General features: G+C 43.3%; 1 protein-coding gene across 1 annotated transcript; it reads right to left on the minus strand.

The window, feature by feature from the left end:
* Window positions 1-206: 206 nt before the first annotated feature.
* LOC134154682 (transmembrane protein 209-like) lies at window positions 207-13,862 on the minus strand. Its single transcript, XM_062601363.1, has 16 exons — window positions 13,836-13,862; window positions 12,939-12,990; window positions 12,059-12,185; window positions 11,884-11,942; window positions 11,012-11,143; window positions 9,788-10,026; window positions 9,168-9,376; window positions 8,524-8,695; window positions 7,500-7,571; window positions 6,266-6,362; window positions 4,588-4,710; window positions 4,062-4,159; window positions 1,945-2,059; window positions 1,747-1,844; window positions 853-926; window positions 207-261 (listed from the first exon to the last, which is right to left on the minus strand). Exons 1-16 carry the CDS (start codon window positions 13,860-13,862, stop codon window positions 207-209), a joined length of 1,749 nt encoding a protein of 582 aa, XP_062457347.1.
* Window positions 13,863-15,024: the final 1,162 nt, after the last annotated feature.

Raw genomic sequence — 15,024 nt, forward strand, 5'->3', positions numbered from 1 at the left:
TCAGTAAAAAACAATACAACGTTTTACAGAGTATCCTCCCCAAAACTGTACAGAAATTACAAACATTTCCCCTCTGTCCATAAAGCAGAGTTTAAATTATCCCATTTCATAGTCCATATTCAAGGCAACAAGTGAAACGATGCTGCTCAGTTCGTCTTGTCGGAGAAGCAGGATCGTTCTTCTGAGCTGCAGTCCTGCTAGAGATGTTACTCTCCAAACACCCCTAGAACGTTGACTCCTGATGCACCAAAATTCACTCGCCTGCAAAAACAGCATTATAACGATAAGACACAAGTAAGTTAAAGCTCCTATTTAAAACAAATCTTCATTACAAGAAAAACTGCCAATCCCACACATCAGCATTTTAACATTTATGTAGGTATCGTGTTTCACCTCGAATTAAAGACAGCTCTTTCAGAACAAAAAAGTCCGGACATTGCTTTTATGTCAGTGCAGCTTTCACTGTGCACTCGAAACTCCTCTTGTTATGCCAAAACCAAGAGATTACAGCACTATGGCAGTGTCTGTCTCCTGTTTATAAATAGCACAGTACTTCTAGCAAGAAGGTAGCAACCTGGTTGTCTGGCCAAGGCCACTATTCCGCAGCATGGACTCCACAGGATTTTTCAGCCAGCACAAGACCAAAGAAAAGCACAAAACATTTCCTGCATGCTCGTGCACACAAAACTTACATGATTTTGTAAAAAGGCAGCCATTACTTAAAATGAGAAGAGCATTTTAATTCCATCAGTGTCGTCCTATGATAGCAACTTCAGTTACGGTATTTCAAAACAGAAAGCTCCTGCTCAGATCTCATGCGCAGCGCAATGATACGGAACGTTTGACACTTACCCAAGCATCCCAGATTCTTTTGTCTTTATGATGTACAGAAACATAAGCAATGTATGGAACATGTTGTTTCTGCCCTGAATACCACGGGAAGAGAAAAAAACTTGGAAATGAAATCACATGCAAACAAACATACTAATATCTTAGAATGTCTTATTTAAAACAACTGTCATCCCCTGTCCTGATCTTAGGTGGAGCAGCACAATTTTTCCTTCAAAACTTTTTGCAAGATACATATACTGCAGTGTGCGCCCTGTCGGCCTGTTATATCATCAGAGATGAGAAAAAACTATAACAGAGACCTCGCGAAATGGTATTACAGCTTAGACTGCTGGGGTTTTGCCTCAATTCTTATCTTTCAATTAGGCAAACACCAGAAAAAGACCAAGCTTGTTTTCTAGATGGATTATCACCCTCAAATATTTTTAAATGCTTTTTAAAAGAGCTTTTCTGAAATCAGAAAATCAAGTCACAATCGGGGCTCAATCATAAAATCAAGATGTACAGGAAAAGTCTAGTATTTTGATATTGAGATTAGATGTTTCCCTCCAAAAACTCTTACAGACAAGCATCAGTCTCGTTGGCACTGAGGAATAGCAACACACCTCAGAGCTTACATAAATTAGGATTTTAGAATAAATCATCAGAAAATAAACAACAAGAGGAAGCTGCTGCCTGGGCACTGATGTACCTAAGTTAGGCACTGAAGCTATCGTTCAGCAGCAGACTAAATACCACACGATGGCCAAAGATCGTGGTAACATTTGCTTTCTGCACTGAGCCAGCCTACATATTCAATAGATGTGGCTAGTTCCAAAGGAAAAGGAAGAATGAAAAAGAAACAGATCAGGTCTGCTCAAGGTTTCCTGACAGCAGAAAAAACTAACGCGATCATACCTCGGGCAGATTGTAGACCTGGCGGTGGTAGATCAGCTCATAGTGGGGTGGATTGATGTTGCTTTGGTAGATGCAAAATACATTTTCATTTGTAATGTCTGTGAATTAAAGTTTTAAAATAAGATAGGGATTTTAAGAGCGCTGATGGGATCCAAGCAGTAAACAGCAGCTAAACAAGCAGTCCAAGAATGCCAATACCTGGTTTATCTGGTGTTTGAACAAAGTGTTGGGCAGTGAAGGTTCTGCCATCAGGGTATTTGGGGCTAGGGGGCAGTCTGGCATCGAGGTAAGTGCAGAATATGTGCATAAGGATCTGTGCAAACAAAAACAAATCTCATTTTAGTATCATTAAGAAGACTGACAGGACAGCAGCTTTCTTTCCATAATCTCAGACATTAGTTAGGGTATTTGAGAGTCTGTTGCTGCATCATGGACTTAATTAATTCCACTATGTTTAGAAGCCCAAGGCAGCTTAACACTTAGAGCACTGAATTCAATGGTCCAGGGCACGCCACAGATGTCAAGACAAGTTTATTCTTCCTGTAAATGAAACCCTTTCAGTCACAACACGTTAAAAAGGTGCTGCATGTGAACTGAACTCCTGACATACAAGTAACTATCTTCACATCTCACAGAATTTGCAGAGTCACAGATCTGAATAGCATATGTAGGACAAACTACAAGATACCTGATTTCATGACGGTTTCTACGCTAGCTGCAAAGATTTGGCTTAGAGAGGCCGATCCGATCTAATGACAACTTTTCCAAACACTACACTTACCCAGCAAGTTGCTCCTCTCTTGTCAAAAATGGCAAAACAAAATCAATGGACAAACTTGGACTGCTCATGAATCTTACCAGCTCTCAACATTTTGGAAGAAAGTCCTAGAACAAGTATCTTCTTAGCTAACAGCGAGAAAATCGCAGTACTGCATGTTGTGTTTTAACTCTTACAGTAGACTTCTCAACATTCTTTGGGTGCAGCGTGACCAAATTACTCTGTAGTATGATACCTCCTGTGTTCAACATAGGATTTGTTTGGCAGACAGAAGAATTTCTATGGGCTAAATGCCCAAAGCCTCAAGAGGTCTAGCGGAAATTATTGCTTTAAGTTGCATGCAATGAGACTAACATTACAGTTAAAAACTCTTCATTTGGCACTTATTGTCTTAAGTTAATGCCAAAGCTTCGAGACAAGTGTTCAATATTAATTTCATCTGTTATATCAGAACTTCTTTCCCAGAATCTTTACAAGTTTAGTACATTGTGCAGTACTATCTCTCTTAGCTGGTTTCATTAAAAGACAATGAATTCAGGGTGTGATGGTCTGTGTTACGGTCTTTAATACTTTCAAACTGCTCAGCTTGCTGTCTACCAAGATAGCCAGAGCTGCTTCCCAGCTTGTCAGTCCCAAATATTTAGTCATCTTCACAACTAGAAAATCAAATCTTATTTCAAGACAGATTTTGCTCAGCTTTAGCTTCCAGCAATTCAATCTTGTTGCATCTTTGTCAGCAAGGTTGTAAAACTTGCATATGAATCTTCTTTCTGCTTCTCCCCAGTAACTGAACATCTACAGAGGGAATCAAATCACCTGAACTCTCCTTTCAAATACAGAGTTCAACTGAAGAGTCACACGTGAAGCTTGTTCTCCACTCCCTGGATTATCTTGTGGCCTTTCTTTTAACTATTTCAGTTGAATTTTCAAGTCACTGTATTCACTGAAGTGCTTTCTCCTGACCTTTTGCATTAATTGGCTAAGCATGACTACAAGTCTGTTCTCAAGTAAGATAATGTAATCCCTGTGGATCTCTCAAGAAATATTACTGAATTAAATAAACATCAAGACACGCCACTTAATCCGTTCGTTCTTCTAACCATTACAGCAAAGGAAAATTTTAAGGTTCATCTTGCATGAGAAATTATGAGGTTTGGTTAAAGCAGACTTTTTTTCTTTTCTTTTTTTTTTCTTTTTTTTTTTTTTTTTAATAAGGTAGAATATTGCTCTAACAAATCCACTACCTTCTGTCAGGTTGCTCCCAAAACAGTTACCTGACTGACATCTCAGATGAGTCTAAATAAGAGGCTGGCTTAAGACTAAGACATGAAATCGCATTTTTGTGATCTGCACAATGTCCAATCCCATTGGCATTATTCCTTGCATAATTTCACTGACTACAATGGGATTATAAGGATAGGGAGGCAAACAGGATTTTGACCATGTTCCTCAAAAGACTTAATTGCTACCACACACAAAAATCTACCCTGAAAGACACACTTTAGGAAGTTATATTAAGCCTTCTTTGAAAACTTACAGCACAGTCAGTGGGCAAGTCAGCATCCCACTTACGGCCCTTGAAATCTCCTCCTCTGTTCCATCGGAATGAGCTCATGTATCCTCCCTGAGAAAGCTCTGAAAAAACAAAATTTATTCAGCTACTGGAGGTTGAAGGTGCAAGGAGGACATATTTGACACTAGCTTCAAGAACACTGCATGTATTTTCAGTGCACAAAATAGGAAAAATTAAACTAAGGAAGTGCTTATAAAGTTAGGGGAGTGGAGTTTACAAGGTATTTTTTATTGGTAATTAATGAAGGGATTAAATAGGACACTTCACACCCCAAACTGAGAGAAGAAATAAAAACTTCCATGCCAAGTCCCACATCATTACATTGGTCTGAAAAGAGGAAGTTGCAAAAACTACCTCTGCTACTTGAAAAGCAGCTCTTCTCCCCGCTGTGACTGTAGTTCAAACCTCTTAATTGACGGGGTATCTGACACCGCCGACGCTTGACCCAGCTAACGGAAACGTTTTAAAGTCAGTATGGTTGACCACATACCTTTGACCCTTTCCACCAAATACTCTTGGTTCGCTGCAATATCCAAATACTGCATTACAGCGTACAGAGTTGGCATGACTGGAGCTTTAACAAGCGCTGCTTGTTTCAGATTGCTGATGCTGGCTTCAGCATGCGACAAGAGCCAGCACGACATCTGCATCCACGACATAAATTTGAACATTCTCCCTTACAAGGCATTAACAAATGCAATGTTACAAGGAGGAACTGGCTTTTTTGTCTCACTATTTACTAAGGTAACTTACTAAGATAATTTACTAAGATTTATACAAAGTTAACAGCTTATCCAATACTCCAAATGTTTGTTTCCAATCCCAGTGAAGTACTAGCTGTCTCCCTTAAACCACACAACATAAACGCTATGCAGCACTGTGCGGTCGCAAAAGACGACAGACCCTTATCTGAAGGGCTTGCATTCCATAAGAAAACAGAAACATATGGTGTGAAAAAGGGAAGAAGTAACATCCATTTTAAAGAGCAGTAGGAGAGCAGCAAGGTGGAGATGAGGTCAGTAAGTGATAAGATGCAGATCTTGAGGACAGACTACAAACAGGCCCCCCCAAAAAAAAAAAAAAAAAAGTAGGCTTTGTTTAAATGAAGCCTATCAAATCCTGCTCTTGATTGAGGAGGATATGCATGTGATAAGGCAATGGAAGGAGTTCCTTCAGAGTTGCACTATGAAATTTTAGCTAGAATTCTAGCTCATCAAAATGCTTAAAAAGGAGGGGGGGGGAACCCCAAAACAGCAAAAACCAACTGCCCCAACCAAAAGATCTTTTCTTCTAATGCCCATAGCTCTCCAAAATACACCTGAGATTATCCTCCCCAACCCCACTTAGTGCTACTCCTAGTACTTAAATAATCTTTAATGTATCTTAACCTTAAAATGATCTTAGATCTTAAATGCAAACGATTAATAGCCTATCTCTGATAACAGAACTATTCTAAGTTAAAATAAATAAATAAATAAACTTTAATGTATCTTAACCTTAAAATGATCTTAGATCTTAAATGCAAACGATTAATCGCCTGTGATAACAGAATTAAGTTAAAATACATAAATAAATAAATACTTCCTAGGTCTATAGATTTATTATTATCACAGTCATAAGATGACTTCTCAGTTCTTAAACACTATTTGGATACAATGTATCACATCTAAGTTTTCATAAAACTTTTTGTGGCCTGTTTGCTTTCAGACAAGATAGCAGGTAACAATTTAAGGAAGGAACAGCAATAGGTTTTTCAGGAAGTAGCTGATTTTAAGGAAGTTTGGAAAGACACATACTAACGTACACAGAGAGGGCTGACAGGCAACCATCCTTGCAACGTGTGATAGTTTTCTGACAGTTTAAGATACAAGGATGTTAATCTGAGCCTTTAACTCTCCAGGAATGAATTCAGAGGAAACAAGAGGCTTAAGAATTTTATGCTATTGCAGCATCAGCATGCCTTTATCAGTATTTCCAGAAATCCTATGAAGAATCCTTCCAGTTTAGTAAAATGCATTACATGAAGCAAAGATCACACCAGTACAAACAGGAAACGGAACCGTAATTCTTAGCAGACTTGTTTTCTATACTACCTATGCAGTGCCCTGCTATGGGGTGGCCTGCTACCAACCACCACAGGGAACCCCCCAGTTACTCTATCATCATACCTCCAACCTGCATTTCTGGGTACCCCATTCTTCTCAGCTGACTGCTCACAGACTCAATCTCTTGTACAAGTGGCACTAAAATAGTCTCATTAATCCACTAGGAAAGAGAAATGCAAAAATTAAAAAGCTTAGAAGCAACAAGAATGTGACAAAAATGTTAGTTTACTCTCTAGTCAGCATCACTGTTACAATCACAAAGGAGTTTAACAACAGGAACTTTGAAGTCAACCAAGGAGGAAAAGTAATTAAAGAGTATCAATTTAGATAGGGGTGATTGGCTCTAGAAACACCCTCTAAAATGCCAAAAATTCACTATAGAGGACTTGGGAAAACAAATCTCCAGAAAGCAGTGATACTGATAAAGCTTTCCTGAACAATGAGAAAAGGGGTATTCTGAGGCACTGCACGACACTCATAGTGGTAATTTAAACTTTCATGGGTCCACTCCCTCTCAAAACCCTTTCAGGAAATGAAGGGCCTGATAAACACAGTATGTGACACTTGTATGTGACACAGTTTGGGAACTGAAGCCAAGCTGCCTGTAGGTTTATGAACAGATGCTTAGGAATCTGGTACAGAACAGTCATAACCCCACATCTCATAGAAATCTTTTACTTTTCACTCGTCCCACTACTTAGAAGAACTACATATGTGATAGTTGCTGACTGAAGGGGTAATTCAAAGTTAGGCTTACAAATTATTTTGTCATAGTATGTGATTGTATTTCCTTTGCCAAAGCAATTGCCTAAGACCAAAATTTTCTCTTTGTTTTCTTATTACACTCCTCAAGGCTGTTGGAAAAAGTCAACGGGCTGGCATTTCCCATGATTTATTTGAGTCCAGAAGGAGTTTGAAATACAGGAGAAAAAAACGAGAAAAAATTCAGAAATTTGGGTCGTAGAAAGAAAAAACAAGTCTTTTCACATCCACTGTGTGTTAAGATGCACGTGTCTTCATTCAAAGGTGGGTGAACTTTACAACTGTGAAGTTTTCAGAACAGAAAACACCTAGGCCAGCAAGTGCAAAAGTTCAGGTTGAAAATGTGTCCTAATACTTCTTTGTTACAAGCATGCTGTTCTAGTCTCCATGTCCAAGCCCACCCTAATCCTCAAATAGACTCAAATATGTAATTCTTTTCACTTCCTTAGGTATACATGGAGCACTGAGGTACTTTTTCATTCTGCTGTACCTATTCTAACAGCAAGAACAGGCAGTTCATAGGGACCGGACTTACACTTCTGAACCTAGCGGTCCAGGAATCCAGGTAATCAAGCTGTCGTCGATTCACGATCACCCTTGCCCAAACCTATGGAAAGAACATTATTACCTACATACAGCAACCTAACAGAATACTAAAGAGTTTTTAGGCCCTAAGATGTTTTCTGACCGCAGCCACAGCACATAATTCAAATTGCATTTGTTCCAGAACTCTCATCTAATGGCTGTATCATGTGAATTCTACAGTAGCTTACCATACTACTCTCCTACTCTCTGTTCACAGTACACTAAATCTCCCGTGAGTCCAAACGCACAGTTTTGCGTTCCCTGCTCTGTTAGGATAAAATTGGTCCAAGTTGCAGGGTAGACTAAGTTAATGTACGACATAAAGAAAACAGATCAAATTTAATTAAAAGCTACGTTAATGACATTCTTTTGAATCAGACTTATTCCAGACACAAATGTAAAGGAGAACAATTTTACACACCTTCAACTATTTCACTACATTAGGTACAGGTCAGTTTCCAGTCATTTTTTATGTCACAAGTTTATTTTATCCAGAGTACAAAATGGTAAACAAAAGTTCCGCAACCACCATTCTTGAGTTGAACTCGAAGTCTGTCTGTTCTCAGACACACAGTAATATTAAACAACTTCAGATAAAATAATTCTGAAGAGTTGGCCAAACCAACAGAAGTTTCCAGCTTTCCACCGTGGCCTACACGGTGAGTATTAGTTAATTACAAAGACCACAAAGCATGAAACCTGAAATTCTCTCAGGAGTCACTTTTCCACCTAAACACAGGTACCTTGCTCACCAAGGAAGAAATCATTTTACAATTTTACAATTGTAAAATTTTACAGTCCGGAATTTGAAATGTATACCCCTTGTGGCAAAAAGTCTTACAAGCTGTATGAAGATGGTTAAATGCTATAGGATTTCTCCCTTTCTAGCACCGTTGACGGAGTTCACATTTGGATGGAGCCACATATTTTAGAGCCCTGTTTTTCTCTCTTGGCTCCTTTGGTGCTGAGCTTACTTCTTCTGCAGTCAGTGGAGAGCTCAGACGAGCTTCGTCCTTGTGTGCTGATGGAGCTTGGGGCATGCAAGCCACCTGATACTGGTACTTTCTCAGCACCTGTGCTTGCTCTACTAAGGAACGGCTGTAGTTCCAAAAGGTTGGGCTGCTGGAAGGAGAGCTGGAACATGAACTTGCTGAAATGACATTGAACAGCCATAAAATTATCACCAAGTAATCACAGAAGCAACACTGCAGGCAATAGGTCACTATATTAAGGCTTTGACAGGAGAGATGTGCTCATGAATTATCATAAATACATACACCAAAATCTGTCTGCATAAACACTGATTTCATCTTTATATTAATAAGGCACTGTCCCTATCCCAGACAAAAACTGCCTGCAGGTAATTCACCACCTTTAGCTCAACTGCCTTCTCCACAAAATATCCCTCTCATCGAGGTGATAAAGCCCTTCAACTCATTGTAGTCCACTATACACAACAAATGCTACAGAGATTATTAGTATATCTATAATATAGACTAGTACTTCAGCAGCTCTCTTTCTGTGCAGGAATCTTTTCCAACTTTTCTCATCCACTTCTCATCAATAAAACCAACATCCCCTCCTTGCCAAGCTTTTCAGGCTACATGAAGTTATTTACGTACCCAATTGAAGTCTACGCTGTTTCTCTTCTTCGCTTCGAAGGTACTTTTGCAGTGACTTGCGGTCTGTGATTTCATCATCTTGACTCATACGGGAATTATACCGCATTGGTGAAAAGTGGTAACGAGACCTTAGCCCGGTGCTTTCCACTGGCCCAACACTTGAGGCATATGGTGAACCAGTAGGAGAAGAGCTGAATCTGGAAAGCTTTGGGAAACAAAAGCAAACAGTTGTGTCACATGAGGAAAGTGAGAGTTCCATTTTGACTTTATAAACTAAATGAATAGATCGACTCAGCATAAGAATTGATTACTCTGCTGATTGCTGCTATAAAATATGCTCTCGTTTGGGGGAAGGTTTTTGCTATTTTGTAGTTACATTCTAGTTTCTTATTTTTGCTGTGCTCTGAAACAAACTAGCTACTCTAAAACAAATAAATTAACACCAGGGTAAGAGGATGAATACTGACAAGACAAATTTCATCTGCTTTGCAAACAAAGCGAACACACACACAGGACCCTCCACTGCCCGCCGCACACCTCCAATGGCTTACAGCACAACACAAGGACACGATAAGCAAAGCCAAACCGTTCCCCTTGAAGCCACCTTGGTCATTACCTTACTGTAGCTGCTGCTTGGTGAATAGGTTAAAGCACTGCTATAAGAAGCGCTGTTGCTTGACAGAGCCTGCCGCTGAGGGCTGTACCCTGAGATACAACCAGAAGTAAACTTTGGACTGGCCCTGAAGGGCCGGGATGGGCTGTAACTCAGCACAGTTTGACCCTGGACTCTAGGAGAAGGCGTAGAAGAAGGGACTTTCTTCGCTGCCAGCTCATGTGCTGGAATTATTTGTACCGCTGCAATAAGCAAAAAAAACCACAATCAGCACTGTACATGCAGCAGCCCAGAACTCTCCTCCTCACTTTAAATACACAGCAAAACACACATACACAACTCTCTTCCCTTAAGGAAATTCTAGGACACTAAAAAGACTATTCTAGTCTGACCCCTACAGGATTCAGCAGTCAACCCCAAAGACATAAAAATCAGAAAACTGGGACACGTGATCATAATTCAATACAAATTCTACAATTTAAAATTTCAGTTAAATTCTACCAAGCACCTTTGCATAGCCCGAGGCAATTATTTAACTTATTTGGTCAGCTACTCTACCTGCCTGCTTCATGTGTCTTTAGCACATCTAATGTCTCATTTACCTGTGCAAACCCAGATATTACACTCCTCAGCTGCAGTGATATAACCCTACTCCCGTATCTGCCGCTCTTTCTCTGGAGGCAGCCTAGTAGTATGTAACACATTGTACTAGCACCTTGCTTTTGCTGTATTTTCAAACTCTGCCAAGTTTTTCTATATTTTACAACATCACTTAGACGTTCAGAACTTTTCAGAGCAACTGCTCTCTAGCCTGTCATTTTCAGACTGCACACTAAGGTCTCTTTTCTCTTTCTAATTTGGCGCTCTCCAGTCAGTATGATGATAGTAGGATACCAAATTTAAATACAAACCTATACACTCTGCCTTGTTCTCAATCCCATTTATAGGTTACAAATTCCTTGTCCAGCTTCATAAAGTTTAAGTCTCTCTCACTGCCCTTTAACAGCCCACTCTCCTTTTCTCCTTTTGTATTGGTTGTTTCCTCTCCACTTCTCCCCTTAATTGCTCATCAATTTATCACTTTTATTTTGAATTTTTATAGGCTGCAGTTAGTTCATCTTACTGCTCTTGTCAGATGACGTAACTGAGAACTCACTTCACTAAAGATTCGTGGGCTTGAGAAAGATATCATCTTTAAAAAAAGTATTTATAATTTATAACACCTACCTGCATTCTGCATCCCTAGAAGGATCTGCTGTCTACGAGTCATGACCAAGGTAGTTGGTGCCATTGTGTACTTGAAGTACATCCAAAAATCAAATAAGGCATTCAGACTGAACAGGGATACAAGCGCAAGCTCTAGAACAAACACAAAGGTTTTTATCATGCTAGGCACCATAAACAGGAGTAACAGTAAATGATCTGAGAAAACAAGTTTATACACAAATCAAGAATAGTTTATTGTTAGGGCTACCAATAACTGCCAGTCTGAGCACGGACGTAAGACAACTTCTCCTTTTCATGCAAGAACCATTAGAGATAAATTTCCTTTCTATATTGAAATTCATTTCTGTTGCTACAATATGTATTTGTAAAAGCGAAAGGTATTTTCCAGACAGGATACAAAGCACTGCAATGAAGTTTCATGCTATTTATCAAGTGTCTTCTGCCAAACCTTCTGTCACTCGTTACCTGACATTGCTCTCACTCTTCTTCCTTTTCATCCGCTAATAGTATTAGATACAACTACTTTTGAGCCTACTCATTTGAAACCAAATTTGATTATTTGGAAATGTCCTGCAGCCCTACAATACAACACAACGCTATTATTTCAACTATTCCCCAAAGCCTTATTGCACACATTAAACACATTTAAGGTAGGAAACCTGTTCTTCACACTCTTTCTTACTTGTCACTAAAATGATGAAATTCCAACAGCACCAAAAGGGATAAAGGAAAACAAAATGAAGCTTGGTTATTAAAAAACAACAACAACAACGAAAAACCCCAAACCTTAAAAATGCTTTCCCCAGCAAGAAGAATGAAGGCTGAAACCTTCCCTCCTCCCTAAAACTAATTCACATGCTGTGACAACTCACCAATATACCAGAGCGGCCAAAATGCGATGTTGTAATAGGAACTTATAAGTTTTCCAGTCCTAAAAAGAAAAGGAAGAAGCGATCAATTTAACAGTAACTGGGTCCTATGAAATATTTAAGCATATACAAAGTAGAATGCTTTACTTAGTTGAGTCAGATATAACAATCAACATACATGTCAGTATATATCATCCCCCCAACAGACATATTAAGGAGGCCCCAGGCCCAGACCACTTTCCGCTCTTCAGCCTCCCTCCTAATCTTCACAGTCCTGTCAAGGAGCGAAGCTGCAGAAATCTGTTCTGCCGCCATTGTCTGCAACAGGAAGCACACAAAGAAAGTTAAAGATTGAAAATTTATATACAGTTAGATTCTCACTCTGTACAAGACCTTTAAAAAAGTAAAAAAGCAAAAAGAAATTACATAAAAGGACTTCACATTGAGGTACCAAATCGTGTGTAGTGTTAAGAATGAGCTTCAGTGGTTTAAAAACAAAAAACAAAAAACAAAAACAAAAAACCCAAAACAATATTCCTCTTATAAACTGCATAAGCACTGTCACCTCTTCACAGTGAAACAGTTTCCATTTTCTCCACTGAGGTACAGAGGACAGAAAAGAGAGCCAGATTCCAACAGCGTTTTTGAGAAATAGCATTTTTCGGAATGCTGAGGCAACACTGCCTTCTCCAAGCAAGGAAAACAGACCAAGAAAACATCTTGCACAACCTGGCAGTTTTCCTACTGAAAACACCCACCTATCTCCTTCTGTCAGCTCAGGACAGCTCTGTACCCTCCCCACACCCTCCCCCCTTTACACCACAAAATGCCCTATGTAACAGAAATAACGCTTCCTACATATTCTACTCCTCTCATCACTCTAGCACACACCATGCCACACACACACACACACGCGCGGGCGCGCTTGTCACCCGCCGGCAGCCCGCCGCACTCCCAGGCCTCGCTGCCAGGCCCTGAGTCGGCAGCGACACCGCCGCTCCGCTCCGCTCCGCCCCCGCGGCCCAGGCCCAGGCCCAGGCCCCGCCCGCCGCCCCCACCGCAGCCGCCTCCAACGATTGGTCGCGCGGACGTGACGTCACTGGAGCAGTTCTGCGGGGGGGGGAACGCCGTTGCCGGGGAGATGCCGTTAACGGCGGGGGGGGGAGGGGGGCGGGGGAGACGACTCCGCTTTTGAAAAACAACGTTCGCCCGTGCACAGCCCGGCCGCTTTCCTACTGAAAACCCCCGCCCGTGTCCGTCTCCAGACCCTCCGCACACCCCCCCGCCTTTACGCCACAAAATGCCGCACACAACAGCAGTAACACTGGCCACTTTCCCTGCTCCTCCCATCAGCGCAGGAAACTGCCACGCCTCCCCCGGCCACAGGCTTCAAAACCTCTCAGCTACTTCGTCGCTGAACACAAACATACAAGAGTTACCTCAGAGAACACGCGGTTTAACTGAAATGACAGGATTTCACACGCACAGCCCTCTCCCACCTCCACCACCCTAGACCCTTCCCCACACCCCCCCCACTCTGGCACACACCACGACACGCACGGACACTTGTCACCTGCCAGCGGCCCGCCGCGCTCCCAGGCCTCGTTGACAGGCGCTGAGCGCGCACGCCCCGGCTCCCCCGCAGCCAAACCCCGCCGACCACAAGCAGACTCGGCCCCGCAACGAGCAGGCGCCCCGGGAGGGCGGCGACACCGCCGCTCCGCTCCGCTCCGCCCCCGAGGGCGCCCAGGCCCCGCCCCAGGCCCAGGCTCCGCCTGCCGCCCCCACCGCAGCCGCCCTCACCGCAGCCGCCTCCAACGATTGGTCGCGCGGACCCGTGACGTCACTGGAGGCAGTTCCGTGGGGGCGGGGACGCCGTTGCCAGGGGGACGCCGTTGCCAGGGGGACGCTCGCGCAGCCGCCCCGGACGCCCCGGCCGATGGCGCCTGCCCGACCCGGCCGCAAGCGGCGCCAGGCGCCATGGCGGCCCCAGCGCGGCAGCCGCGACGCCCCCCGCACCCTGCTGCCCGCCTTGGCCGCCACCGGCCGTGCCCACACCCGGCCGTACCCTTCCCCTGCTCGGCTCCCACTACGGCCGCGTGCGGGCACACCCCCCGGCTGCCCCACGCCAGAGCCTGGCCAAATGTGTTGCTCCTGCCTGCAAACCTCACCACGAGGAGCAGGGAGGAATAAAAGCACCGCTGGCCGCTGAAAGGGAGCACAACGAGTTACAGCAGACCGCTCTGTGAGCACGGGCCAGCGGACAACCTCAGCTGCTCCAAAACCCTTCCTGCCTTTGCCTCAGATCCCAAGCACCAACCTGAAAGTAAGAAAGCCTAAAAAAGGAGATTAACTACAAGCCTAGACCGCACAGTTATCGATAAACACAGTGTCTAACGCTTGGCCACTCTGTGCAGTGTGCTGTAGGTGACCCTGCTTGAGCAGGGGGGGTTGGACGAGATGATCTCCAGAGGCCCCTTCCAACCTCCACCCTTCAATGATTCTGTGATGGGCGCTTTCTCTCGCTTTTTCTCCTGCTGTGGGGGGAATGGAAAATGTGTGGAGGACAAAGAGGCTAGAAGCTGGTCTGAGGTGCAGATCCTTACCGAGGCTTGTCAGTCTGCAGAGAGAAGGGGACTCAATCCTCATGTAGTGCTGATGAAAGTCTCCCTGAGCAGGCTCTCAAGCAAAGCTCCTGCATTTGCAGATGCGCACGCACCAGATGGAACGATGAAGCCTGGTCCTCCAGAATCGCCATTGCTAGTGAGGGGCCGCAGGCTTTGCCCTGACTTGGGCTTGCTGGAGTGTCAAGGTGGAGCAGAGTGGCACTTGGAGGAGGCTCTCCTTCAGCAGCTTAAAGGCCTGCCAGCTTTCTTGAGCTCCTTTGCCCTTCTGAGGTGCCTCCCCTGGCGTCCCCCTAGCAGGTCTCTGCAGAAGGGGAAGCCTGCTCGCCTCAAGGCCAGCCTCTGGGCTCTGCTGCTCTCCTTCCTACCTGCCCTCGGTCTCTGCAACTCCACTAGTTCCCGGGTGCTACAGCCCAGGTGGCCATGGATGCTGCTGGCACCAAGCCTCCGGGGTGGCCGCTTCCCCTTCTGGCCCTGGGCACCCGCCTTCTTCCCCTCACACCTGCAAAAGCCCAGCACT

The sequence above is a fragment of the Rhea pennata genome, unplaced genomic scaffold (assembly GCF_028389875.1).
Source record: "Rhea pennata isolate bPtePen1 unplaced genomic scaffold, bPtePen1.pri scaffold_33, whole genome shotgun sequence".
Taxonomy (NCBI): domain Eukaryota; kingdom Metazoa; phylum Chordata; class Aves; order Rheiformes; family Rheidae; genus Rhea; species Rhea pennata.